The sequence below is a fragment of the Mus caroli genome, unplaced genomic scaffold (assembly GCF_978045245.1).
Source record: "Mus caroli unplaced genomic scaffold, Mus_caroli_1 scaffold_10, whole genome shotgun sequence".
NCBI lineage: Eukaryota > Metazoa > Chordata > Mammalia > Rodentia > Muridae > Mus > Mus caroli.
Genome location: NW_028227265.1, coordinates 56,975,313 through 57,003,018, shown reverse-complemented (window position 1 = coordinate 57,003,018; position 27,706 = coordinate 56,975,313). Strand labels below are relative to the sequence as shown.

Here is a 27,706-nt window from a genome sequence, read left to right as displayed (position 1 = left end):
TGGGCTATGGGTTCCCGGGCTACAGAAATTGCGCCTTTGACCCTTGAGCCGCCCGTGAATGGCTTGGATATGGATATGGGCGCGGCAGATGCCTGAACTCCAAAAGGACTCCTCTTGGGTCCCCACGGAGAACTGCGATCCCGGCTCAGAGTGCATAGAGTCAGGATGACCTCCTGCCTGGGTTGTACCTCCCACGGACCTCCCAGTTCTGACTGGAGTAACCCCACGGAGAATGAGGGTCCTGACCGGACAGACTTTTACAGAACATGAGGCCTGGATTAAGGTCTACAGAGGATGGATCCTAACTGTGGGGCCTCCTGAAGCGGGAGGGTCCTAACTTAGTGGACCCTAACACCATGGTCTGGGCTAGGGTCCACAAAGAGGAGGGTTCTGACTTGTGGAGCCTTTTGGAGAGACAACCAAACAGAACATGAGGGTTCGGTTGAGGTCCCCTTGTGGGAGGCGGGGTTCTGACTTAGGATCCTCAGGAATAAAACATGATATTCTTGGCTGAGATCTTTCGAGGGCGCGGGTTTTGAGGGAAATAGGGGTCCTGAATTGGTTAGTCCCACGGAAAAGGGACAGGATCCTAACTAAGCAGATGTTTAAGGACAAGATTCCCTCTTGTGTGTGCTGGATGCAGGGGACATCGCCTTTTCGGCTCCGTTGAACGAGTTCTGACGTCCCTGCGGCCCCGCATCTTGGGCTCCAGGCTGCTAGGAGTCCCCCACCACCCCTCCTCTCTCGAGGGGTGGGGGCAGGCAGGGGGCGGTGCCTGGCAGTGGGGCGGGCTCAGTGGCGAGGGAGCATTCGTCGGGCAGCGGGGCGCGGGACGTACGGGGCCGGGGAGGCGCCCTCCATCGCCATGGACCTGATGTCAGCGCTGAGCCTGGGCGAGCTAGCGCTCAGCTTCTCGCGGGTGCCGCTCTTCCCTGTTTTCGACCTCAGTTACTTCATCGTCTCCATCATCTACCTGAAGTATGAGCCAGGTGAGTCGAGGATTGTAGGAGTTACCAGGAGGGAGGTTGCCCCTAGCTTGATGATGGAGACGAGAGGAGGAGACAGGCTAGATCCTGGGGCTGGATGGGGGAGGAGGCAGAGGCTGAGATCGTGGAGTGCTCCCACGCCCGCGCAGGTGGAGGAGGGAACCCCGGGGACAGAGGCGCTGTGGAAAGGAGGCTGCAAATGAGGTGGGAGGGAAGAAAAGGAGCGCAGTTGTTTACGGTTAGGAGGACAGGTGCTGCGGGGTTGGGGTTGAGGGCGGGGGCAACGAAAAGGCCAGAGTCAGGTTAGAGCAAGGATTCCTGAACTTAATCTTGGGCAAGGGGGATTGATGGTGGCGAAGGTTCCAAACCAAGGATCGGACCTGCCTGGGCGAGGGTCAGATGTTCTGGACGTCAGCTGCCATGACCTCCCTTAACGCCCTTGGATTGACTGCCGGGTGACTATATAAGGACTGGCCATGCTGGGGGCTGCGATCAGGTTCGGGGGAAAGTGACACCCATGTCCCCTCTGTACTGCATCTTTTGGCATCTTCTTCCCTCCCTTCTCGCATGCCAGCTGGGCCAGCTCGGGCCTGGGATCCTTCCCACTTATGGAGTCTAAACCGTTCCAGGATAGGACAACTTTGGGTCAGCTTCCTTTCAAGAGTCAGAGGAGGATAGACCCTACTTCTTTGATTAAAAAGAAAAAAAAAAGTTAATTACTTTTACTTATCTCTGTGTTGTGGGTATGTGCGGAGGTCAGAGGACAGTTTATAGGGGTCCCTGGTCAAACTCTGGTTGTCAAATTCGTAGACAAGCTCCTTTACCAGCAGAGTCACCTTGCTGCTACCGCACCCCTCCTCCAAATCTGCTTTAATGAGGACAAATGTAGCTCACCTCTAACCCCAGAACGTAGGACGTAGAGAAAGGAGGAAAGCAAGTTAATTCCAGGACAGCCAGGGCTATTGATGAGTTCTTATCCAGTTTGATTACAGACTATCTCAAAAACAAAGATATAAATAAGTAAATATATAAATGAATAAATAAATGCCTCCCTGGAGCGTTCTTTTTTTATTACAAGTTCAGCGTAAGCAAATGTGTCGTGTTTGTCTTCTGTAGTTTTAGTTATTCTACTGAACCTTCAAATTTGATGGGCAGGATAATTTCCTTCCAGGAAAGTTAAGACCCTTCTGTGGGTGAGTATGTAAATTAATTACTTTTGAGGTGACAAAACCAGACTCCTATGTTTGCTTAGGGATGGGGTGGGGCTTCAAGATGGCCCACAGGTGGAAGGAAAGAAAAATCAAGTTTAAAAACAGTGTTCTGATAACCCCAAAAGGGCCCATTTCCAGAGCTTTCTCAGATGAAATTGTACACGTGTCCTTACAAGCATAAATACATGCTCTTATGCAAACGGGATTAGCGAGACTGTCAGGCATGCGTGTTGGGTCTCTTTCCCTGTGCACAAGCAACAAGGCTTTGCAAGGTGAAGTTCTTGTTTGTGCTATTGTTTGGAGAAACTGGGTTTCCAGTCTAAGGAAGAGTTCCTGGTGGCTTCTGTGGAACCCAGCACACCCCAAGATCCACTGTGAGGAGGTGGAAACCCCCTGGAATGGACTTAGTATGGAAGTGTGCTGAAAATGGGGTGTTCTTTTTATTTTTAACTCTTTTCATTATTTATTTTGTGTGTGTGTGTGTGTGTGTGTTGTGTGCGCGAGTGCGCATGTGGGAGGATTGTGAGTGTGCCCGGACATGCATGTGGGCGGCACAGGACAACTTGACAGAGTTGTTCTCCCTCCCCTGTGGGGAACTTGGGGATTGAACTCAAGTAAAACTCACTGCTCCCTTTATTTTATTTGTGTTAAAAAAACATTTTTCAGTTATTATCATTGTCATTATTAGTATATGTGTGTACATACATGCCCCAGAGTGCATGTAGAGATGAAGGACAACTCTGTCCTTCCATCTTTACATGGACTCTAGGGATCAAACTCAGGTCACCAGACATCACTGGGCAGCAAGTACTCTTATCTCTGAATCATCTTACTAAACTCCTATTTAAAAAAAAAAAAAAAGCCAGGATCCCACTAGTTCCTCGGGCTAGCCTCAAACTCTTTCCTCTTTCCTCAGCCTCCCTGGTGCTTGAATTCTAGATGCTCCATGCTCATTCTTGTCTGAATACCTCTGCAGGAATATTACAGTAAACCATCTAAGCTGCAAGTGTAGGAGACAGAATTTTCCAGAAGGTTCTGGTTTTATGCTTTAGAACTTCATCAGTTCTTTAACCCTAGCTGCACATCAGATTTTCTGGGATCTTTTAAAAGTCTTTTTCCAGGAGTATTGGTGTATGCTTCTAATACCAGCACCTGAGAGGCAAAGGCAGAGGCAGTTGGTTCTCTTTGAGTTCCAGGCCAGACACTAAAAAACTCTACCTGAACCTGGTGCAGTAGTTCCTGCTTGTTGTTCCACCCACTCAAGAAGTAGAGGCAGAAGGATTACAAATTCAAGACCAGCACAAGCAACTTAGCCAGATCCTGTCTCAAAATAAATTTGTATTAAAATTTTTTATTACTACACTTTATTTGTTTATTTATTGTGTGTGTTAGGTGCTACTATAGCACGTGGGTGAGAGACAGAAGACAATACAGGTTTCAGGTTGCTCCTTCCATATCGTGGGCCCCAGGGGTTGAATTCAGCCCTTTAGGCCTGGTGGCAAGTATTGTTACCTGCTAAACCACATTACTGGCCTCAAAAATTTTTATAGGGATAGTGATGTGGTTAGAGCCCCTGCCTAGACCCTGCTAGTGTGGCCTGGAGGCATGGCTCAGTCTTAGAGTGATAGCCTAAAATTCCCCAGTGAGGGGCTTGTCCATAGAATGTTTGCTAAGCATACAGGAGGCCTTGGATTCCATCCCCACTCCCCAAAACCGACCAACCAAATTAACCCAGATGAATTTAATCAGAATATCTCCATGCTTGCATTTCAAGCCCATTTTTCCCAGTGTTTGCTGCAAGACATCTACCTGAGGCTATTCCTTCAAAATTTGGGGAAGAGGAAGTAGAAGGCTGAAGTAAATAAATATTTGCTGAGCTTGCAAGTCCTATGGGTTCTGGGACAGCCAGAATGACAGATTAGGCTGCAAGAACTACTCATTTCCCTTAGGAAATCAAGGTGGCTAGGCAATGCATATCTGTAATTTTAGCAAACAAAAACTGAGTGCATTCTGGGCTACATATCAAGCCTCTTTCTCAGTTAAAGATGGTGGAGCACAGCTGGGCATGGTGGGGCATGCCTTTAATCCCAGCACTCGGGAGGCAGAGGCAGGCGGATATCTGAGCTTGAAGCCAGCCTAGTCTACAAAGTGAGTTCCAGGACAGCCAGAGCTACACAGAGAAACTCTGTCTCAAAAACCTAAAAAAAAAAAAAAAAAAAAAAAGATTTATTTATTTTATGTATGTGAGTATACTGTAGCTGTACAGATGGTTGTGAGCCTTCATGTGGTTGTTGGGAATTAAATTTTTTTTAGGACCTCTGCTTGCTTCGGTCAACTCTGCTTGCTCAGTCCCTGCTCGCTTTGGCCCAAAGATTTATTTATTAATATAAATAAGTGCACTGTAGCTGTCTTCAGACACGCTAGAAGAGGGTGTCAGATCTCATTATAGGTGGTTGTGAGCCACTATGTGGTTGCTGGGATTTGAACTCAGTCAGTGCTCTTACCCGCTGAGCCATATCGCCAAGCCCCCCTTACCTTTTCTTGATGCATGCTCTTGTGTAGCACAGGCTAGCCTTATCTTATAGTCTAGGATGACCTTGAACTTCTGATTCGCTTGCCTCTACCCCAACTCCTATGCTGGGATGACATGTGTCCCCCACCACACTCATGTGCTTGGCATGGAACCAAGGCTATGTGCATGTTAGGAAAGCATTTTACCCTTAGAACCAGCCTTCATTTGTTTGAACTAAACTGGCCTTATGTAGTGCAAGTGGGACTAAACTGGCTATGTAGCTAAAGAGAACCCTGACTTTCTGAGTCTTCTGCCTCATCTCCCAAGTGCTGGGACTACAGACATGCCCAACAATAACCTTTTTTGGATTTTGGTTTTGGTTTTTCAAGACAGGGTTTCTCTGTGTAGCCCTGACTGCTCTAGAACTCACTCTGTAGACCAGGCTGGCTCAAACTTACAGAGATCTGCCTGCCTCTCCTTCCCAAATTCTGGTATTAAAGGCATGTGCCACCACTGCCCAAGTAGACTCCATTTTTTTTAGGCTCTCACTAGTGGTCCAGGCTGGCCTCAAACTCATGGTCCTCCTGAGTCTTGACTGCTGTGATTCCAGGCCTATGCCACTGCATAGGTTTCTGCCTGGTTTCTGTTGTGCTGGGGATGGAGTCCAGGGCTTCAGGTATGTTCCCTGAGCTACAGCACCAATTAATAGACAAGCTCTTTTTCAGGCCAGTTTTAGGTTCACAACAAAATTAAATTGAAAAGTGCAAAGCTTTGTAATTTTGGTTGTAGCTCCTGAGGTATGCTGTGTTCTGCATTGTAGCACTAAAAAAAGGAAAAGAGGACAAGTTCTTTTTTTTTTTTTCCCCTTTGGTTTTTCGAGACAAGGTTTCTCTGTATAGCCCTGGCTGTCCTGGAACTCACTTTGTAGACCAGGCTGGCCTCGAACTCAGAAATCCACCTACCTCTGCCTCCCGAGTGCTGGGATTAAAGCTATGTGCCACCACACCCACCTAAGAGGACAAGTTCTATTCCCACCCACCCCGATTAGTCTGATACCAGAAGACACTGGGGGATTCTGGGCAGTGGCTCCACCCATGAGCCATGCCTCCAGCCCCTCGTTGGGAGTTTCTGGGCAGGATGCTAAACTGGATTACTCTTCCAGTCCACAGTGGGTGGATTTAAGATTTATGTGTGAAATTTCACCCCTAGATATTTCAATCTCATTCTAGGCCCCAGAATATCTCTGGTATAATTGCTAAGGGCTAAGCAATTTCTTTTTGTCCTGGGTAGGCAACCTTTGATGGAGCAGTAGAGACAGGGAGAGTGAGATTCAGTGACTGGAGCCTGTCCTCTCTGCAGTGGAAAGGTTGAGGCAGGAGGATGGTAAATCAAAAGCCAGTCTGGATTAGAGTGAGGCACTGTGCCAAAATAAATAAATACATACACAGGGATGGAGCAGTGGCTTGGCAGTTAGGAGTACCAGCTGCTTTTGCAAAGGATCCAGGGTCCCTCACAACCATCTGTAACCCCAGCTCTTGGGAATTTGACACCCTCTTTAGGCCTTGGCAGATGCTGCTCTCACACAATGCACAGGCACCATATATGCAAACACTCATACACAAAGTAAACCTTTTAAAACTAAAGATAATGAGTTGAGCCATTATACCTCAAGATCCATAAACCCATCCCTCTGCCTTTTGACATCCAAAGAAACTGAGGCTCACTGGAGACTCATGACAGACACTTGGGCTCAGACAGAGCCAAAAGGGGACATAATGCTTTATATAGGAGGTGCTTGTGAAACAAAGCCTAGAGCCTGTTTGTCATGGGTCATGCACTGAAATCTCAGCCCCCTGCCCCATTCAGTTCTGTCTTAAGATGGCCCCAAAGGGCACAAAGACCCTGGAATAAGACTGTTCCTGGCAGCTATTTTTAGAAGCACATGCAAGTGTCATTTTCTGTGGAGCTGGAGGAATGCTTGACAGCCTTGGCTCAGTGGACTCACCGGCTGTTCCTGGGGGTCACTTCTCAGGGGAAGTATGCTTTAAATAGATACAGGGTGGCTTGGGGTGTGAGGGTTCTGTCCCCTCCCATCCTTTTACCTCCCCTTCTCTCTCCTTTCTCCCTCCCCTCCCCCTCTTCTCCCTTCCTCACCTAAGGTACATTCCAGGGCACCTGACAAGGCTGCTTTTGCTTTTGTGTATTCTTTTGTTCATATAATTTAAGTTTTAAATACATTTATGTGTGTATGTAGGGGGATGACCTGTATGAATGTTTGTATGAGAGTGTCAGCTTGGAGATACAGATAGTTGTGAGCTGCTATGGGGTCCTCTTCCTCTTAACCACTGAGCCATCTCTTCAGCCCCAGCTTTGAATTTCTGATTCACTTGCTTCACCTCTTGTGTGCTAGGATGCCAGGCCTGCATCAACCACACCAAGTTTATGTGGTGCTATGGATGGGAGTTAAGGCTTCCAACATTCTAGGCAAGTTCTCAACCCTTAGCTAAATTCTTTCTACCAACTCAGCACAGCCCATATTCTCCCAGGTCCTCCCTCCAGCAGGCTAGTCTTGGCATCCCCACCTAATTACTGAGCAGTACACCCAACTCTTAAGGTTCCCCGACCTGTAACTCTGACACCTTGGGGACCAGTTTCCTGTGAACCTTGGGACCAGACCATATCCAGATAACAAGGGCCCTTAGGTGGTTCGAACATGGACCTATGTGGCTGACAGCTTGGTCCTAAAATTGTTCTCTGCTAAATGAAGCGAGTCAGAAAGGGAGGGGCTCTGTATGATAAGCAGATGCACCAGGAGACACCCAGCTGTGGCTTTATGAGGTGAGGACAATAGTGACATAAAGATAGAACCTAACCATTAACAAAGACTGTGGAAATTTACAAATATTATCTTAAATTTACTTATTCATTTGTTTACTTGAGATGGGATTTCTCTGTGACCCTGGCTGTCCTACAACTTGCTCTGTAGACCAGGCTGGCCTTGAACTCACAGACCTGCCTGCCTCTGCTGGGAGTAAAGGCATGCTAGGCTACTTTTATTGCTTTTGTGAGTGCAAAACATTCACACACAGCAGGTATGAAAGTGCTTGTCAGGAGGCAACCTGCGGGAATCAGATCTCTGCTTCCATCAGTCACGTGGGTCCAGGGATGGAACTCAGCTTGGTGGCAAATGCCTTTACCAGCTCAGTGGCTCCCGTCTGGGACCTGAGATGGCTTTCTCAATGGGCATGGGCAAGTCCGTGCTTGGTGGTAGAGAGCCGGCTCAATATGCAGCTTAACTGGTTTCCATTCCAGCATCCGATAAGAACTGTAGAAGCCCGAATTTAATCTCCAGCACCCGGGGGGCTAGAAGGGGTGCATGCAAGCAGGTGTGGCATGTTCCTGGGATGAATTCATGTGCCCTCGCAGGAGCTGTGGAACTGTCCCGGCGCCACCCTGTGGCGTCCTGGCTGTGCGCCATGTTGCACTGTTTTGGGAGTTACATCCTGGCCGACCTGCTTCTTGGGGAGCCCATCATTGACTACTTCAGCAACAGCTCCAGTATCCTGCTGGCCTCTGGAGTGTGGTGAGCACTGAGGCGGGGAAGGGAGGACCCCGGCACCAGGGAGGAGGGAGTTTGAAGGAACCAAGGACCCCCTAGTCACAGTCTGCCGCCATCCTGCCTGCCCTCTTCATCTGCCTCTGCGCAAAGCGCAGTGGCCAGTGGACACCCTTCCCCCTGACCCTGGGTCTTCTCTGCATCTGCTCTAAGCTCAACTACCAGTGTGCCCGCCTTTCCCTCTGATCATAGACCTTCTGTCCTCAAGGTACTTGATTTTCTTCTGTCCCTTGGACCTCTTCTACAAGTGTGTCTGCTTTCTGCCCATAAAACTCATCTTTGTGGCTATGAAGGAGGTGGTGAGGGTCCGAAAGATCGCTGTGGGCATCCATCATGCACACCACCACTACCACCATGGGTGGTTCATCATGATCGCCACCGGGTGGGTCAAAGGTAAACAGAATTATGACAGAAAGGACAGAAAAAAGTCGCCGCAGTGAGATGGCTCAGTGGGTAAAGGAGCTTGCAGCCAAAACTTGGTGGCCTAATTTGATTCCTGGGACCCACACAGTAGAGCATTCACTCCCACAAGGTATTCAGTGACCACCACATGAGCACCATGGTGCACGCCACCTACACACGCCATACAAAATAACAACAAAGTTAATAATAATCATGGCCAGCAAGATGGCTCAGTGGGGAAGGGCACTTGAGGCCAAGCCTGATGGCCTGAATTTGAAACTCGGAACCCACGCACTAGGAGAAACCAAGCTCTAACAAGTTGTCCTCTGGCCTCCATACATGTGTTCTGGTGTGTGTGCACATGGACACACTCCCTACCACCATACAAAGTATACACAAATTGCAACTTTTAAATTTTCCAGACAGAGTCTCTATGCAGCCCTGGCTGGCTTAGAGCTCATTATGTAGACCAGGCTGGCCTCCAACTCACAGAGATCCTCCTGCTGCTGCCTCCCACATGCTGGGATTAAAGGTGCACCATCATATCTTCCACTCTTGGGCCCCACGGGGTGGAGGGAAAGAACCCACTCCACAAATTGTCCTCTGACATCTGCATTCATGCTGTGGCATGCTAGCACCCCCACCCCACACACAGACTACAACTATAAAAAAGAATTATTAATTTTTTTAAATAAATAAAGTAAAAATCCCAGTAGTTGACTAGGTGTTGGGGTGGGCTCCTGTCCCAGCACTCAAGACAATGAGGATTAGGAGTCCTGGGCCAGCCTGGGCAACACAGTGAGACTTAAGACAGCCCCTTGTAGGGAGGGATATATCTGATTGCTTCCTGCTGGTTTTGCCCTGACTGTACCTGTGAAACTGGGGGACAGAGTTGTTTTGAGCCTCAGTTTCCCATATGTAATGGATGGTCACCCTGAGGCTCAGAGTCTCCTCAACAGAAAGTCCTGTGTTTCCTTGGGAATTGAGGCTAGAAGAAAGGAGGGTGTGAGGGTGGCCAGTTGCCTCAGTGGTGCCCTGCCCTGCAGGCTCTGGTGTTGCCCTCCTGTCCAACGTGGAGCAGTTGCTTCGAGGAGTCTGGAAGCCAGAAACTAATGAGATCCTGCACATGTCCTTGTGAGTACCCCTCCTGCTGACCTCTGTTCCACCTTGCCTGGCCCCACATTATTCATCTTCTAGATGCCACTAAGGTGGGGATAGGAAGAGCTTCTGCAAAGAGGTGATATTTGATTGGGGTTTTGAAGAGTGAATAGGAGTTTCCTGGCTACAAAAGACCCTCTACCCAGAGGCTAGAATCATGGCCAGTTGTCAGGTTTGAAACCTGCAGGACCGAGGTGAGGATGTGGTTAGGGAGCAAGGAAATGGAGCAGGAGTGAGGGTCACAGGCAAGGCAGGTCCTGTGGCATGGAAGGTCATGGGGGATAGTGGGCAGGGCCACACAAGAAACATTCACGACCCATATAGGACCACTGCTGATATTTCTTTTTATCGATTTCATTTTTTTGTTTGTTTGTTTTTTTTCTCGATCTTCCTGTAGGTCTGTGTGGTATGCGCATGTGTGGGCACATGTGTACATGTGTGTGCTGGGGGTTATGCTTGGGACCGTCATATTTTTTGAGGCAGGGTCTCTCAGTGAAACCCTGAGTCCCTCACATGCCCAGGCTTGCTGCCCAGCTGGCTCTGAGCAAGCACTTTAACCATGGAACCATCACCCTAGCCCACGCTTCTCTAGTGTTGGGAAGGTTGGAGGGCAGCCTGCAGGAGTTTCCACCCCCACTGCACCAGTGGGGCTCGGTCTCACATGCCTCCTTAGCCCTCTGGATGGTGACCAGCATCTGCTGAACCCAAACCCATGCCCACCACATTATTGTATGAGGTGACCAGCAGCCACCCACACTCTCCACACCTAGTGTTTCAAGGGTTTTGTGGCTTTTCCAGTTGCTGTGGCACCATATGTGACTGACAGAAGCAATTCAGTGAAGAGAGACTTACACAGGCTCACAGTTTAGGGCTACAGACCGTCATAGTAGGAAAGGCATCCACGCCCGGAGGCAGCAGCGCACAGCTTGTACCCAGCAGACAGTAGTGTAGTTCAGATGGCTTCTCCTTCATGTTCAGTCCAGATGGTGCCCTGTGGCCATCCACAGTCAGCAGCAGTTGTTCTTCCTGGGTTCACCTAATCTAGATAATCCCTCCCACATATGCCCAGAGATTTGCCTGTGGGTTGATTTTTTAAAAAATAATTTATTTAACTTTATTTTATGTGTATTGGTATGAGGGTGTCAGGCCCCTTGGAACTGGAGTTACACATAGCTGTGAGCTGCCATGTGGGCTGGAGAACTGAACCTGGGTCCTTTGGAACAGCTGACAGTGCCATCTCTCCAGCCTCTGCGGGTTGACTTTTGGGCACTGTCACATTAACAAGATTCACCATTCAGGCAAAGTGGCACAAGTCTTTAATCCCCACATTGGGAGACAGAGGCAGGAGGATCTCTGTGATTTGCCTGCCAGCCTGAGCTACACGGTGACTGTTTTAGGGGTGGGGGCATTGATTCACCATTCAGGCTCCATCGCCCACACAACCTGCATCTCTTCATCTCAATCAAGAGATGGTGGGCATCTGGGGCTGGAGAGATGGCTCAGAGGTTAAGAACGCTAGCTGTTCTTCCAGAGGACCTGGGTTTGATTCCCTGAACCTACATGCTGGCTCATAACCATTTGCAACCCTATTCATGGGGGATCAGATGCTCTCTTTTGGCCTCTACAGGCATTGCTTACATGTGGTTTACAGAGACACATGCAGATAAAATACTCTTATACATAAAATTAAATCAATAAATAAAACATTAAAAGAGAAAGATGCTAGGCCCAAGAACCTGCAGTGATTGCTCTGGGAGCCACCTTTAGAAGGAAGCCAGGTGTGGCAGCACGCCTGTCCTGTCACTGGTCTCTTAGCTACTGTTGCCAGCATAAAACCACCATGACCAAGCATTTGGGCTTCCTGCCAGAGGGCTGAGTCTGTAATGGTGAGGAGACTCCACATCAAGCAGCAGGTGTTGTGGCCAAGGGCAGAGAGCTCAGGGCTCAGGGCTTGAGCCATAAGCAAAAAACAGGAAGAAGGCCTTTGGTTCTCAAAGTCCCTGCCCCCAGCAGCACACTTCCTCAACCTCCCCCAAACAGCACCACCAACTTGGGACCAGAACTGGGGACATTCTCATTCAAACCGCCACAACCAGGAAGGAAGAGACAGGATTCCCTGAGGTTCACTGGCTAGCCCACCCAGCAAAATGGTAGATTGGAGGTCAGGTAAGAGACTTTGTCTCAAAAATAAGGTGCAAGGCCTGGGAGACGGCTCAGTGGGTAAAGAGAGCTTGCTGCCAAGCCTGGCACCCGAGGCCCTACATGGTCAAAGGGAAGAACCAACTCCTCTACCTAGGCCCCCTGCACATATGTAGCACATGAGCAGCCTGGGCCCCAGCAACAGGAGCGGGGACTGTCCCTGAGTCTGTTGCCTGCCTGCCTGTGGATTCGTTCCCCTAACTGGGCTGCTTTGTCTGGCCTCAGTGGGAGAGGAAGTGCCTGGTCCTGCAGACTGGGTGTGCCAGGGGGAGGGGTCATATATGTGGGTGATACTTGGGGGGGGCTCCTCCTTCTCAAAGAAGAAGGGGAGGGAAGAATGAGGGTTCTGTGTGAGGGGGTACTAAGAAGAGAGGGGGAGCTGATATTGGGATAAGTGAATAAATAAAAAAAATAAATTTAAAAAAAAGTAATTTTTAGTTTTTTCAAACTTAACAGGAAAATAAAAAGAATCAACTCCCCCAAAATTGCCTACTTGAGTGCTAGAGACAGAGACTGAGACACATACTGGGTGGTAACAGAAGAAGTAGGTGTGGCTGAGGAGGGGCAGTAACTCAGCTCTCAGTAACAGTGCAGATCCTTCTGTCGGAACAGTGAGCAGCACCAGGGACTCCAGAAGTGAGAGAAACAATTCATTTCACAGCCTTGGGAAGCCAGAGGTCAGCCTAGAGTAAAGGGTAAAACTGGAGTCCTGAGTTGGTCACAGACTTTTTGCTTGTTTGTTTGTTTTCAAGACAGGGTTTCTCTGTATAGCCCTGGCTATCCTGGAACTCACTTTGTAGACCAGGCTGGCTTCAAACTCAGAGATCCGCCTGCCTCTGCCTCCCAAGTGCTGGGATTAAAGGCGTGCGCCACCACTGCTCACAGACTTTTAATTTCCATGACTGGATGTCACCACCCATTGAATTCCTCAGTGGCTGAGTTCCTTCCCCTAGCATAGTCTCCACCAGAGGTTCTCCACCTTCCACGGACTTGAGATTGCCCAGTTCTGCTCTCCAGTGTGAGCTCAGACTGAACTTCTCAACCTAGTGTCAGCTAACAAGCAGGCAGCTGCCAGCCAGGAAAGGCAGGTCTGGTGCCTTCTGGTCGGTCAGCTGTGGCTCTGGGGAGCTTTATATGAAGCTCTGACTGAGACTGGCCATGGTTATTTATATCTTACCCCAGCCCCACCAAGGCCAGTCTGTATGGAGCCATCCTGTTCACCTTGCAGCAGACTCGCTGGCTCCCAGTGTCCAAGGCCAGCCTCATCTTCGTCTTCACCATGTTTATGGTGTCATGTAAGGTAAGCTACCCCTGCCCTGTGACCTCTACTTCCCTGGGATGTGGTGGTGGTACTCAGAAACTACCGGGGGAAGACTTGGTCCACCTGAGATAGATGGAAGAAATTTATCAGGAAATTGAGGTACGAGGGCCAAGGAGGTAGGGATGGAGATGGCAAGAAGGAACTTCCAGGCACAGGCTGGGGGTGCTTGTATGGGAGAGTAGGGGGACAGGAATCCGATCAAACCAGAAAGGAGTCTTGGTCCTTCCCTGTCCTTCCACAGGGCTGAGGGTTGTCCCCAGCTCCCCCAAACACAGAAAGCTCCTGCCTACAGATGGTCCATTCTTAGGAGAAGACCACAGCCTTGGAGGCTAAGGCAGGAAGATCCATATGAGTTTGAGGCCAGCTTGGGCTACATAGCGAGTTCCAAGCCAGCCAGGGTTAAATAGTGACATTCTGTTTCAAAAACCCTGGGCCCTGTGGCAAGAAAGTGGGCCCAGGGTCAGGAGTTCAAGGTTATGTTCAGCTTCACAGCAAATTTGAAGCCAGCCTGGGCTACGTCTCAAAACAACAACACAAACGAAAAGCAAGCAAGAAAACAAGGAAGGAGAAAAAGGAGGGCATGAGAGGGAATGAATGTATTGTTTAGAGTTCTAGAATGTGAGGCCTAAGGTAGCAGGGGTGAGTATGGTGGAAGCAGGGGTGGGGTACAGTGAGGTACCTCTTCTAGCTTCAGATGATTGACACCTTCTATGGCCAGACTTGGCTACATAGTGAGTAGGAGGCTAGCCTGGGCTACATGGTACCCTGTCTCAACAACAACAAAATGTAATCCTGAAGTCCAGGTGTTGGGAGGTACTGTTGGCATGGGTGACCGACCACTGGTCACAGCATCCCTAGACTGCTCAGGTGTGGACACTGGAAGTCATGCCTCTTCAGAGTCCAGGATGGGGGCTTGTGCACTTGGGGGCATGGGAAGCTGGAGGGCTGGGGCTGGCTCAATCCCCTCACTACTCCTTTGCTCTCTCCTCTCCTACCATGTGTTTCCTGGACTCCCCTTAGGTGTTCCTGACAGCCACACACTCCCACAGTTCTCCATTTGATATCCTGGAGGGTTACATCTGCCCAGTGCTGTTTGGGGCAACTTGGGGAGGCGACCATCACCATGACAACCATGGAGCACCACATGGCATGGGACTAGGCACCCAGCACTCCGGCCTGCCTGCCAAGGCCAAGGAAGAGCTGGGCGAAGGATCCAGGAAGAAGAAGACCAAGAAAGCAGATTAGGGGTTGGCCCCAGGAATCCACTGGGTGCTCTGTAGAAGGATGTGGACTCAAAGAAACTCAGAACTTAGGGGCATTCAGGGCTCAGACCCTCCCCTCCCTCCGCCCTGCTCTCTGCCACCCTCAACTTCCTCATCTGCAGTTTGGAGCCATCAGCAATTCCAAGGGCTGATGTGGGCTAAATTAGTGTGGAGGAGTTCAGCAGATGTGGAAAACCCTGCCCTCTGCCAGACCCCTCAAAAGGTCACAGCCTTTGGGGGCACACAGTGTAGGCCCAAAGCCCTGGCTGGTAGGCTCTTGGTTTTCATTCTGTGTTCTGTCTAATTATATCTTGTAACCAAAAGAATTTAAAGCCACACGGAGACTCAATTATCTAGATCCTCTCGAGAGCCAGGTGCTGGGGTCCCCTGTCCTTCCGCACTCAGGACCTCCCTAGAATTTTGTGACTCCTGCTGGGCATCTTTAGGCAAATGGCCTTCCTTCTCTGAGCCTTCTGTTTCTGTTCTGTAGCATGGAGACCCCAGGTCCTCCTGTGTACAAAAGGGTCTTTATGATGTCAAGCAGTTTCTTAAGCAGCATGCTAGTGAGAAGGAGACTGGAGCAGCATGAAGGACAGTGGCAGGCTGCTTTGTATGTTAGGCCATTTGTGTTTGAGGCCAGAAGGTCTCACCAGATACTCAGCTGAGCAGGCACATTTAGGGCAGACTGCTAACAGGAGGGGGGCTTGAATTCCTAGGTGCCCACAGGCAAGAGGTGTGGGTGCAGAGCAGAGGGTCCAAGAGCCAACAGCCTTGGTTACTCACAATTGGGCTCTGGGTGTATCAGGTGTCCCTCATGCCTGATCAGCATAGTTCATTCAGTCATTCAACAAACACACAGATCCACACATGCTCGCTATACAGTGTCATGCTGCTCCTCTGAGGAGCGAGCCTTATACAGGGGAAGGGCCATCCATGGTCGCCAAAGTCTCCAGGGCACCTGAGAGAGGTGAGCATGGGGTCCTGCTGGTCTCAGGCTTATGTGAGGCTCAGATCTAGTTGAAGTACCCAGTGTAGCCCATTTGTTGAGAAAATGCTCCTCATAACTTTGCCTGGAGGTAGGGTAGGTCCTGAGGCTGGAAGCTCCCGGGGTTTCATCCCCTTGATGTCAATCAAAGCTCAGTGTGAGTGATCAGCCAATAAATCCCGTGCGAGTAAATCAAGCTCTTTTTCTTTATTCAGCCTCAAAATGTAGGGATCCAGCAGAGTCTTATTTTAGAGATGGCCCAGGCCTGCAGGGATAGGAGATGGGTCTGAAGCCTGGGAAGCAGGGTCAAGCATATCTGAGTTCTCCAAGATAAGTGGGAAGGTGCACACCTGTCCAGAAGCTGAGGCAGGAGGATCACTGTTTCCAAGCCTGCCTGAGTGAAACCAAAAAGGAAGGAAGGAAATGAGGAAGAGAGGAGAGAGAGAGAATGGGGAGGGGGAGGGGGAAAAGGAGGGAGGGAGGGGAGGGAGAGAATGGGGAAGGAGGGGGAGGTAGAGGAAAGGGCAGGGAAGGGAGAGGGGAGGGGAGGGGAGGGGAAAACTCCTGTTGCCATTCAGCACTTCCACTTGCAGGAATGTGCTGCAAAGGGGACCTAGTGATTATGGCTTTTCACAGTAGCTAAAATTTGGAGGCAGGAAGAAAGGCCATAAACCCTTGACAGCGATGGGTCTGGTGTCAGGACAGAAAATTGCCTATAAACCTCAGTGGGTTCTGGCCTGGAATTAGCCCCCAGAGCAGCTGCGATGATCCCAAAGAAGTAGCCTTTTGCCCTCCAACCCAAGGCGAGGGTATCACATATTCTGACTGGACAGACTGAATGGAAATAAAAAGCCTCCCAGCCTATTTTGGGAGGGAGTCGTGATAGCTGCTGGCTGGCCTGTGGTCAGGGACCATTGCCAGAACAGGCTGCCATGGTGTCCACAAACAGGTGCCAGAGAACTCTGACAGCCGGGTCTTAAGTTCGGGTTAATTTTAGCAGGATTCAAGTTTGGTAGCTTCTATTGTCTGATATTGAGAACGGGGTTCTTTATACTGTTTAAACAATTATATTTAGCATTTAAATCCAAGTCTCGGCACCATATGATGTGTTTATAAAAAGATAAAGAAAGAATGAATATGTTCTATAGGGGTATGGTGAGGTATGGGGGAAAGGAGTGCCTTGGCGGGCCCATGCCAAGATATCCCTTCCCCCGAGAGACCAGCCACATGATCGTATAGTATAGAATAGAGTTTATTCAGGGCATGGGAGGGGAGTTAAGAGTGTAGTAGATGTAAACGAGGAAAATACCTAATAAAAAAATAAATTAAAAAAAAAAGAGTGTAGTAGAGGCAGAGAAAGGCAGAGGGAGAAAGTAGAGAAGTAGAGGCCGGCCATGACCACATGGAGAGAAGGGTGGAGGAAGGGAATGGGAAGGAGAGAGCAAGAGGAGGAGAGAAGCAAGAGAACAAGAGTAAGAGAGGAAGGGGGCAAGCAGCCTTTTTTTTTTTAATTAATTTATTTATTATATATAAGTACACTGTAGCTGTTTTCAGACACTCCAGAAGAGGACGTCAGATCTTGTTACAGATGGTTGTGAGCCACCATGTGGTTGCTGGGATTTGAACTCTGGACCTTTGAAAGAGCAGTCGGGTGCTCTTACCCACTGAGCCATCTCACCAGCCCCACAAGCAGCCTTTTTATAGTGGGTCAGGCATACCTGGCTATTGCAGGTAACGGGATGAGCATACTTGGCTGTTGCCAGGTGTCTTAGTCAGGGTTTCTATTCCTGCACAAACATCATGACCAAGAAGCAAGTTGGGGAGGAAAGGGTTTATTCGGCTTACACTTCCATGCTGCTGTTCATCACCAAAGGAAGTCAGGACTGGAACTCAGACAGGTCAGGGAGCAGGAGCTGATACAGAGGCCATGGAGGGATGTTCTTTTCTGGCTTGCCTCCCCTGGCTTGCTCAGCCTACTCTCTTATAGAACCCAAGACTACCAGCCCAGGGATGGTCCCACCCACAAGGGGCCTTTCCCCCTTGATCACTAATTGAGAAAATGCCTTACAGTTGGATCTCATGGAGGCATTTCCTCAACTGAAGCTCCTTTCTCTGTGATAACTCCAGCTGTGTCAAGTTGACACAAAAATAGCCAGTACACCAGGTAACTGAGGGGTGGAGTTTAGACAGAGTGCTAACAGGGGAAATAATGGTAGAGCCCCTGCCTAGAATCCCTAGTGAGGGGCTGGGGTGTGGCTCAGGGGTCGATCACTTGTCTAACATGTGCAAGGCCCTGGGCTCCATCTATGCCACCATACACATATACATCCATACTGTGAAGCTCAGTGACAACCGATTTGATTGTTGTTGTTGTGTTTGTTTGTTTGTTTGTTTGTTTTGAGACAGTGTTTCACTGTGAAGCTCTAGCTGGACTGGAACTACGCAGACCAAGCTGGTTTTGAACTCACAAAACTAGGACTGCCTGTGCCTCCTGAGGACTGGGAGTAACGGCGTGCCGCACCACTGTTGAGCCTCACTGTGAAGCTCTGACTAACCTGGAACCCTGTAGATCTGCTGGCCACTCATTCACTCACTGATGCCAGCCCTCATTCAGTTCATTTCCAGAACTCTCTTCCTTTTAAAGAGTGCGATGGAACCCTGGTCCTTGGCATGCTCAGCTAGTGTTCTGCGGCAGAGCCCTGTCCTCAGCTCCTTCCATCAAGAGAAACAAAGTTGTCACTACCTCCCTCGCTCCATGCCTCTGCCCTTTCTACCTTATTCATTTGTCAGTTCCAGCGATGTTCCAGTTCATTTGTCAGCTCCAGCCATGTCCCAGGAGCTTATCGTATTTCCCCCACTGCCCTATTTCACTTGGCTGAATGCCCTCCAACTTCATCTGACTTGTTTTGTTTTGTTTTTTGCCCAGGTTGGCTCCCATTTGTAGAGGATCTACTTCTGCCTCCTAGAGCTGGGGCAGGTGTGCAGTCCGACTCTCTTTAAAGATGATGGAAGGACACGGGAGGACTTGGGTCAGCAACAGCCCCACACAGCTCCTCTCCCTGTTCCAGGCCCCCATCCAGCAACACTGCACACGTGGGCCGGAGCTGAGCCTACAGACAGATTTCACAGCTGACTTCTGCCTGGAGGCGGCTGGGAAAAGTCTTAGCTCAATTAGCAAAGGAAACTAACATCTGATTGAGCTGTGGAAACTAGAGGAGAGGTCAAAGGGAAGGTCAGACACTGGATGTTGGTGGGTCCCTGCTGGCAGCCTGGGTTTGCTCAGGACCACTAGTGAGCCGGGTGAACTCCTGGGCAAAAGAAAATACTGAAACGGGGAGACTCTATAAGCACATACCCAATCTGGCTCCCAAGTCTGGGGTGCTGCCTGCCAAGCATAGGAAGGCTGAGTTCTAAGGGCCACTGAGCACAGGTACCCCAATACATACTCAGTATGTATGGAGCCCAGCTCTGTCCTCAACAAATATGGCTTTGTACTTTTGTCTTTAAGTAAAGTATAAATGGCACACAGCCCCTGACTGCACCTCCCCTGTAGTTGCTCTTTGTTATCACAGCAGCAAGGTTCAAACATTTTAATTTCCTGAACAGTTGAAAGTATAGATTATCTATCTTGTCCTTTTTAGAAAGGAGTTGACAGCCAGGCAGTGGTGGCACACACCTTTAATCCCAGCACTTGGGAGGCAGAGGCAGTTGGATTTCTGAGTTTGAGGCCAGCCTGGTCTACAAAGTGAGTTCCAGGACAATCAGGGATCAGGGTTTCACTGAGAGGCTCTGTCTCAAAAAACCAAAAAAAAAAAAAAAAAAAAAACCAAAAAAAAAAAAAAAAAAAAAAAAGGAAAAGAAAAGAAAAAGAAAAAAGAGGAAAAAAAAAAAAGAAAGAAGGAGTTGACAACTCCTAGACTAGTTGGTTGGATGGTGTGTGTGTGTGTGTGTGTGTGTGTGTGTGTGTGTGTGTGTGTGTGTGTGAGAGAGAGAGAGAGAGAGAGAGAGAGAGAGAGAGAGAGAGAGAGAGAGAGAGAGAGAGAGAGAGAGAAAACACCATTTGTAACTCCAGATCTGCGGGATCCGGTGCCCTCTTCTGGCCTCTTCAGGTATTGCATATATATGAAGCACAGGCATATGCAGGCAAAATACACAAACAATAAAAATAAATCCAGATATCTTTTTTTTTTAAAGATTGTTTTTCTTTCTTAAAATAAAATTTAAAAATCATATGGGTGCTTTTGCCTGCATTTGTATCTGTGTGCCAGGAAAAGGCATCTGATGCCCTGGAATTGGAATTATAGACAGGTGAGAACTGCCATGCAAGTTCTGGGAATCAAACCCAGGTTCTTTGCAAGAGCAGCCAGTGTGTTCTTAATCACCAAGACACCCCTCAAGCCCCCCTTTTTCCCCTCCTTTTCTTGAATTTCTGGGACTAGAACCTAGGGACTCACACATGTTAAGCAGGTGCATCCCACACCTGCATCCCACACCTGCATCCCGCACCTGCATCCCGCACCTGCATCCCGAACCCTCTTCTTGCTTTTAGTTTGGATGCATGATCTTGCTAAGTAGCTCAGGCTAGCTTTGAATTCTTTAAAACATTTTTTCTTTTCTTTTTCATTTAAAATGTTATTTATTTAATGTATACTCATATGCTCTGCTGCATATATATATATATGCCTGCCTGAAGAGGTGGTTGTGAGCCACCATGTGGTTGCTGGGAATTGAATTCATGACCTCTGGAAGAGCAGCCAGTGCTCTTAGCTGCTAAGTCATCTCACCAAACCTAAAAAGTTTTTTTAATTAAAAAAAAAAAGTTATATGTGTGCTACACTAAGGTGTGTAGTCCATGTGTGCCTGTGTGTATCCAGAGGAAGATGCCAGTGTCCTCTATCTCTTTCTGCTTTACTCCCGTGATACAGTCTAACTGAACACGAAGCCGGTGTTTTGTCCTAGCATTGAGGCTGGTTACAACTGCAGCCTGGGTACTAAGAGATCTTAGAGGATCCTCATGTTTTTTCAGTGTGACAAGATTGCGATATTTTGAAGAATTTCCTATTATTTTATTTTATTTATTGATATAGATTTTTTTCCTCCGTCAATCAATATATCCTGATCATGGTTTACCCTCCCCCTGCTCCTCCCAGCTCCTTCCTCTCTCCCTCCCATCCAGATCCATTCCCTTTTCTCATTAAAAAACAAACAGGTGCAGGGCTGGAGAGATGGCTCAGCGATTAAGAGCACTGACTGTTCTTCTGAAGGTCCTGAGTTTAAATCTCAGCAACCACATGGTGGCTTACAACCATCTGTAATGATATCTGACGCCCTCTACTGGTGTGTCTGAAGACAGCTACAGTGTACTTACATATAAATAATAAATAAATCTTAAAAAAAAAAAAAAAAAAAAAAAAGAGTACTGTCTGCCCTTTCAGAAGTCCTGAGTTCAATCCCTAGCAACTACATGGTGGCTCACAGCCATCTGTGTTGGAATCTGATGCCCTCTCCTGGCATACAGATATAATTTCAGATGGAGCACTCATATACATAAAATAAAAAAATAAATCTTAAAGCAAACAGGTGTTTAAGGGATAATAATAAAATACAACAAGGTAAAAACTATTATCTCAGACTTCATCAAAACAAGCCAACAGAAGAAAAAGAGCCCAAGAGAAAGTGCAAGAATCAGAGACCCACACTTTATTTATACTTAGAAATCCCATAAAACCACTAAACTGGAAACCATAATAGAGAAGCACAGAGGACCTGTGCAGATGCATGCAGGCTCTGGGCACGCTGCTTCAGTCTCTGTGAGTTCCTGTGAGCCTTGCATATGTTGATTCAGAGGATCTTGTTCTTTGGTGTCCTCTACCACCCCCTCTTCCATCCTCCTCTTCCAGCTCAAGAGTTCCTGAGCTCTGAGGGGAGGGATTTGATGGAGGCATCCCATCTTTGGGATGTTTTGAGGCCTCTCACCCTCTGCATACTATCTAGCTGTGGTCTCTGTGTTGTTCCCATCTGCTGCGGGAGTAGCTTCTCTGATGATGGCTGAGCAAGGCACTGATCTGACTCTAGCACATATCATTTGGAGTCATTTTATTGCTATTTTTTTTTTTAAAGACAAGGGTAAAACCAAATACTTCTAGATATTATGCAGTGAGCATTCAACCTAAAATGGGATGTCCACAAACTCAGGTTCTTGGTCACACAAACAGTGTCAGTTATGGGTTCCATCTTGTGGATGGATTTAAGTCAAATGAGACATGGGTTGGTATCTCCTACAAGCTTTGTGTGGCCCTTGCAATAGCATGCCTTATAGGCAGGGCATGATTATAGATCAAAGATTGGTGTTCATGTTTCTCCTTTGGTAGCTGCAGACTACCTTCTGGTACCAAAGACTCTACCACACAGTGAGGAAGGCTCAATGTAGGCACCAGATCAGTGTCTCCACGTTCAGTGAGTTGTGTAGGTGTTGTCTTTGGCAGTGGGGCATTGCCAATGGTTTGTTTAGAGTAGCTTATTGTCTTAGCAACAGCTTGGGTTGTTCAGGGATTTTTATGAAAACCCTCTGGCTAATAATTCAGTTAGATGTAGAAAAATCAAGCACTGAAAGCTTCATTTGGTGACAATGTCCCATATATGAATATATTTGAGGAGGCTTCTATTGTATTAGGTTTCATAATACGCTTCAAAGGGTGTGTCCCTTCCAATGTTCCCACCATATTAGCTGTCTCACTCCCCACTTACTACTCAATCCTTCCATTCTAGCTCCTTCCCCACCATGACTTTCCATTCTAACTCCAGCCCCATCATGACGATACATTCTAGATGCACCCAACCATGACTATCCATTCTAGCTCCACCCGCACCATGACTATCCACTCTAGCTCCACCCGCACCATGACTATCCACTCTAGCTTCACCCGCACCATGACTATCCACTCTAGCTTCACCCGCACCATAACTATCAACTCTAGCTTCACCCGCACCATGACTATCCACTCTAGCTCCACCCGCACCATGACTATCCACTCTAGCTTCACCCGCACCATGACTATCCACTCTAGCTTCACCTCCACCATGACTATCCACTCTAGCTTCACCTCCACCATGACTATCCACTCTAGCTCCACCCGCACCATGACTATCCACTCTAGCTTCACCCCCACCATGACTATCCACTCTAGCTTCACCCCCACCATGACTATCCACTCTAGCTCCACCCCCACCATGACTATCCACTCTAGCTTCACCCCCACCATGACTATCCACTCTAGCTTCACCCCCACCATGACTATCCACTCTAGCTTCACCCGCACCATGACTATCCACTCTAGCTTCACCCCCACCCAAGACTAACCATTCTAGCTCCACCAAAACTATGACTATCAAGCCGGGCGTGGTGGCGCACGCCTTTAATCCCAGCACTCGGGAGGCAGAGGCAGGCGGATTTCTGAGTTCGAGGCCAGCCTGGTCTACAAAGTGAGTTCCAGGACAGCCAGAGCTATACAGAGAAACCCTGTCTCGAAAAACAACAAAACAAAACAAAACAAAACAAAACAAAAAAAAAACTATGACTATCCATTCTAGCTCCCCCCCCATGACTATCCATTCTAGCTTCACCTCCACCATGACGATCCATTCTAGCTCCAAGCCCACCATGACTATCCATTATAGTTCCAACCACAAGAATATATAATCTAGCTCCAGCCCCACCATGACTACCCATTCTAGATCCACCCCCACCATGACGATCCATTCTAGCTCCACCCCCAAAACAATGATCCATTCTAACTCCACCACCACCACGAGGATCCATTATAGCTCCAACCCCACCATGACTATCAATTCTAGCTCCACCCCCACCATGAGTATCCATTCTATCTTCACCCCCACCATGACAAACCATTCTAGCCCCACCCCCAAAATGACAATCCATTCAAGATCCACCTACACCATGACTATCCATTCTAGCTCTACCCCCACCATAGGGATCCATTCTAGCTCCACCCCCACCATGACAATCCATTCTAACTCTACCTACACCATGATGATCCATTCTAGCGCTACCCACACCATGACTACACATTCTGGCTCCATCCCCAATATGACGATCCATTCAAGCCCCACAGTCACCATGACTATCCATTCTACCTCCACCACAGTCACCATGACTATCCATTCTACCTCCACCTCCACCATTATGATCCATTGTAGCTCCACCCCCACTATGAGGATCCATTCTAGCTCCACCCCCACCATGACCAACCATTTCTAGCTCCAGCCCCACTTTGACTATCCATTGTAGCTCCACACCCACCATGATTAACCATTCTACCTCAACCCCCACCATGATTATCCATTTGAGCTCCACCACCACCATGACCATCCATTCAAGTTCCACCCCCACCGAGACGATCCACTCTAGCTCCAACCCCACCCTAACAATCCATTCTAGCTCCATGCCCACCAACTATCCATTCGAGAGACACCCCCTGCATGAGGACCATTCTAGCTCCACCCCAACCATGTCTATCAATTCTAATTCCACGCCCACCATGACTATCCATTCTAGCTCCACCCCCACCATGAAGATCCATCCTAGCTCCACCCCCCACCAAGACTACCCATTTTACCTCCACACCCACAATGAAGATCAATTCTAGCTCCACGCCCACCATGACTAACCATTCTAACTCAACCCTCACCATGACTATCCATTCTAGCTCCACCCCCACCATGACTATCCATTCTAGCTCCACCCCCACCATGACTATCCATTCTAGCTCTACCCCAACAATGAAGATCCATTCTAGCTCCACCCACACCCTGACAATCCATTCTAGCTCCACCCCCACCATGAAGATCCATTCTAGCTCCACCCCCACCATGACCATCCATTCTAACTCCACCCCCACAAAAACAATCAATTCAAGCTCCACCCCCATCATGACGATCAATTCTAGCTCCACCGCACCATAACAATTAATTCTATCTCCATCCCTACCATGCCTATCCATTCTAGCTCCACCCCCAGCATGATGATCCATTCTAGCTCCACCCCCACCATGCATATTCTAGCTCTACCCACACAATTATGATCCATTCTAGCTCCACCCCCAACATGACGATCCATACTAGCTCCACCCCCAGCATGATGATCCATTTTAGCTTCACACCCACCATGACATCCATTCTAGCTTCACCCCCACCATGACTATCGATTCTAATTCCACCCCCTCCATGATGATCCATTCTAACTCCATTGCCACCATGACCACCCATTCAAACTCCACCCCCACCGTGAGTTCCATTCTAGCTCCACACCCATCATGACTATCAATTCTAAATCCACCCCCTCCATGACGATCCATTTTAGCTCCACCACCACCATGACTATCCATTCTAGCCCCACCACCATGATGACGATCCATACTAACTCCACGATCAGCATGATGATCCATTCTAGCTTCACCCCTCCATGACCACCCATTCTAGCTCCACCCCAACCATGACCATCTATTCTAGCGCCACCACCACCATGATGGTCCATTCTAGTTCCACTCCCACCATGACGACCCATTCAAGCTCCATCCACACTGTGATGTTCCATTCTAGATCCACCCCCACCATAACAATCCATTCTAGCTCCACCCCAACCATGACGATCCATTCTAGTTCCACTACCACCATGACGACCCATTCAAGCTCCACCTACACTGTGACGTTCCATTCTAGATCCACCCCCACCATAACAATCCATTCTAGCTCCACCCAAACCATGACGAACCATTCTAGCTCCACCCTGACAATGACGTTCCATTCTAGCTCCAGTCCCACCATGACGAACCAAACTAGCTCCACCCCCAGAATGACTATGGATTTTAATTCCACCACCACTATGAAGATCCATTCTAGGTCCACCCCCATCATGACGATCCATTCTAGCTCCACCCCCATCATGACGATCCATTCTAGCTCCAACCCCAAAATGACAATCCACTCTAGCTCCACCTACACCATGACTATCCATTCTAGCTCTACCCCCACCATAACAATTCATTAGAGCTCCAACCCCACCATTGTTGCTGGCCGGCCAGCGGCTCTCGAGGAACAGGTACGACTGAGATGGCAGGCTCGAGCTGAAAGATAGGAACTAGATGGCTGAAGAAAGAACGGAGCTAAGTCAAATCAGATTCTGATCAAAGCTCAATTTTAATGTCAGCAAACACGCTTTATAAAGAAGAGGGGAGGTCCGTCCCTGGCCAAGCAAAGTTCCTTTGAAGTAGATAGGTCAGCCTTTTAGTGGGAACTCCCGAAGATCTCAGTTAGGTGTTAACTCTGGAAAATTCTTGGAAGAGAACCGGTTCAGCCTCAGACAGGTTGGGCCTCAGGCAGGTAGTGGCACATCAAAGGAGCATCACAGCAGATGGCTCCGCTTAAGGCAGATGGTCACAGCCAGCCTTCCTGGGCTGGAAGGAGGTAACACATCATGACTATCCATTCTAGTTCCACCCCCACAATGATGATCCTTTCCAGCACCACCCCCACAATGAAGACAGATTCTAGTCCATACCCACCATGACTATCCATTCTAGCTCCACCCCTACCATGATGATCCATTCTAGCTCCACCCCCACCAAGATGATCCATTCTAGAACCACCCCCACCATGAATATTCATTCTACCTACACCCCCACCATGACTATCCATTCTAGCTCCACCTGCACCATTATGATCCACTGTAGTTCAATGCCCACCACGACTAACCATTCTAACTCAACCCTCAACATGACAATCCATTCTAGCTCCACCCCTTCCTTGACTATCCATTGTAGCTCCACCCACACCATGACTATACATTCTAGCTCCACACCCACCATGAGTATCATTTCTAGCTCCTGGACCACCATGACGAACCATTCTAACTCAACCCCCACCATGAGGATCAATTCAAGCTCCACACCCATCATGACGATCCATTCTAGCTCCATCCCACAATAACAGTCCATTGTAGCTTCAACCCTACCCTTACTATCCATTCTAGCACCACCCCAACCATGACGATCCATTCTAGCACCACCCCCACAATGATGATCCATTCTAGCACCACCCATACCATGACTATCCATTCTACCTCCACCCCCAACATGACTAATCATTCTTGCTCCACCGCCACCATGACGATCCATTCTAGCTCCACCACCATTATGACTATCCATTCTAGATCCAAACCCCACCAAGATGATCCATTCTAGAACCACCCCCACCATGACTATCCATTGTAGCTTAACCCCCAACATGATTAACCATTCAAACTCTACCCCAACAATGACTATCCATTGTAGCTCCAGTCCCACCATGGCGATCCATTCTAGCTCCACCCACAAAATGATGACCCATCCTAGCACCACCTACACCATGAATATCCATTCTAGCTCCACCCCCACCATGACATTCATTCTAGCTCCACCCCCACCATGACTATCAATTCTAATTCCACCCCCTCCATGATGATCCATTCTAGCTCCACTGCCACCATGACCATCAATTCTAGCTCCACCACCACCATGGTGATCCATTCTAGCTCCACCCCCTCCATGACGAACCATTCTAGTTCCACACCCACAATGACTATGGATTCTAATTCCACCACAACTATGAAGATCCATTCTAGGTCCACCCCCAACATGACGATCCATTCTAGCAACACCCCCACCATGACCATCCATTCTATCTCCACCCATATAATGACTATCCATTCTAGCTCCACCCAATCCATGATGATCCATTTTAGCTCTACCCCCTCTGATCCATTATAGCTCTATCCCTACCGTGAGGATACATTCAAGCTCCACACCCAGAACGATGATCCATTCTAGCTGCACCACTCCATGACTCTACATTCTAGCTCCAACCCTAACACGATGATCCATTCTACCCTACCCACACCATGATGATCCATTCTAGCTCCAGCCCACCATGACAACCAATTAAAGCTCCACATCCTAGCTCCACCCCCACCATAACAATCCAATCTAGCTCCATCCCCAC

At 48.6% G+C, this 27,706-nt stretch overlaps 1 protein-coding gene across 2 annotated transcripts; it reads left to right on the top strand.

The window, feature by feature from the left end:
• The first annotated feature begins 756 nt into the window (after positions 1-756).
• On the top strand, positions 757-15,848 carry Tmem38a (transmembrane protein 38A). 2 transcript variants are annotated; one of them, XM_021170509.3, is made up of 6 exons: positions 782-989; positions 8,136-8,292; positions 8,534-8,718; positions 9,774-9,861; positions 13,267-13,384; positions 14,426-15,848. In XM_021170509.3, the coding sequence occupies exons 1-6, from the start codon at positions 866-868 to the stop codon at positions 14,648-14,650; spliced, it is 897 nt and encodes a 298-aa protein (XP_021026168.1). In that variant the 5' UTR covers positions 782-865; the 3' UTR covers positions 14,651-15,848. The 2 variants fall into 2 exon arrangements, with proteins under 2 accessions (XP_085699946.1, XP_021026168.1); XM_085843820.1 differs by lacking the exon at positions 8,534-8,718 and having other exon boundaries at positions 757-989.
• Positions 15,849-27,706: the final 11,858 nt, after the last annotated feature.

Coding starts and splice junctions, on each gene's coding strand:
- Tmem38a (XM_021170509.3), top strand. CDS start 866: ATGGACCTGATGTCAGCGCTGAGCCTGGGCGAGCTAGCGCTCAGCTTC. Junction 990..8,135: donor CTACCTGAAGTATGAGCCAG/GTGAGTCGAGGA, acceptor GTGCCCTCGCAG/GAGCTGTGGAACTGTCCCGG. Junction 8,719..9,773: donor CGCCACCGGGTGGGTCAAAG/GTAAACAGAATT, acceptor CCTGCCCTGCAG/GCTCTGGTGTTGCCCTCCTG.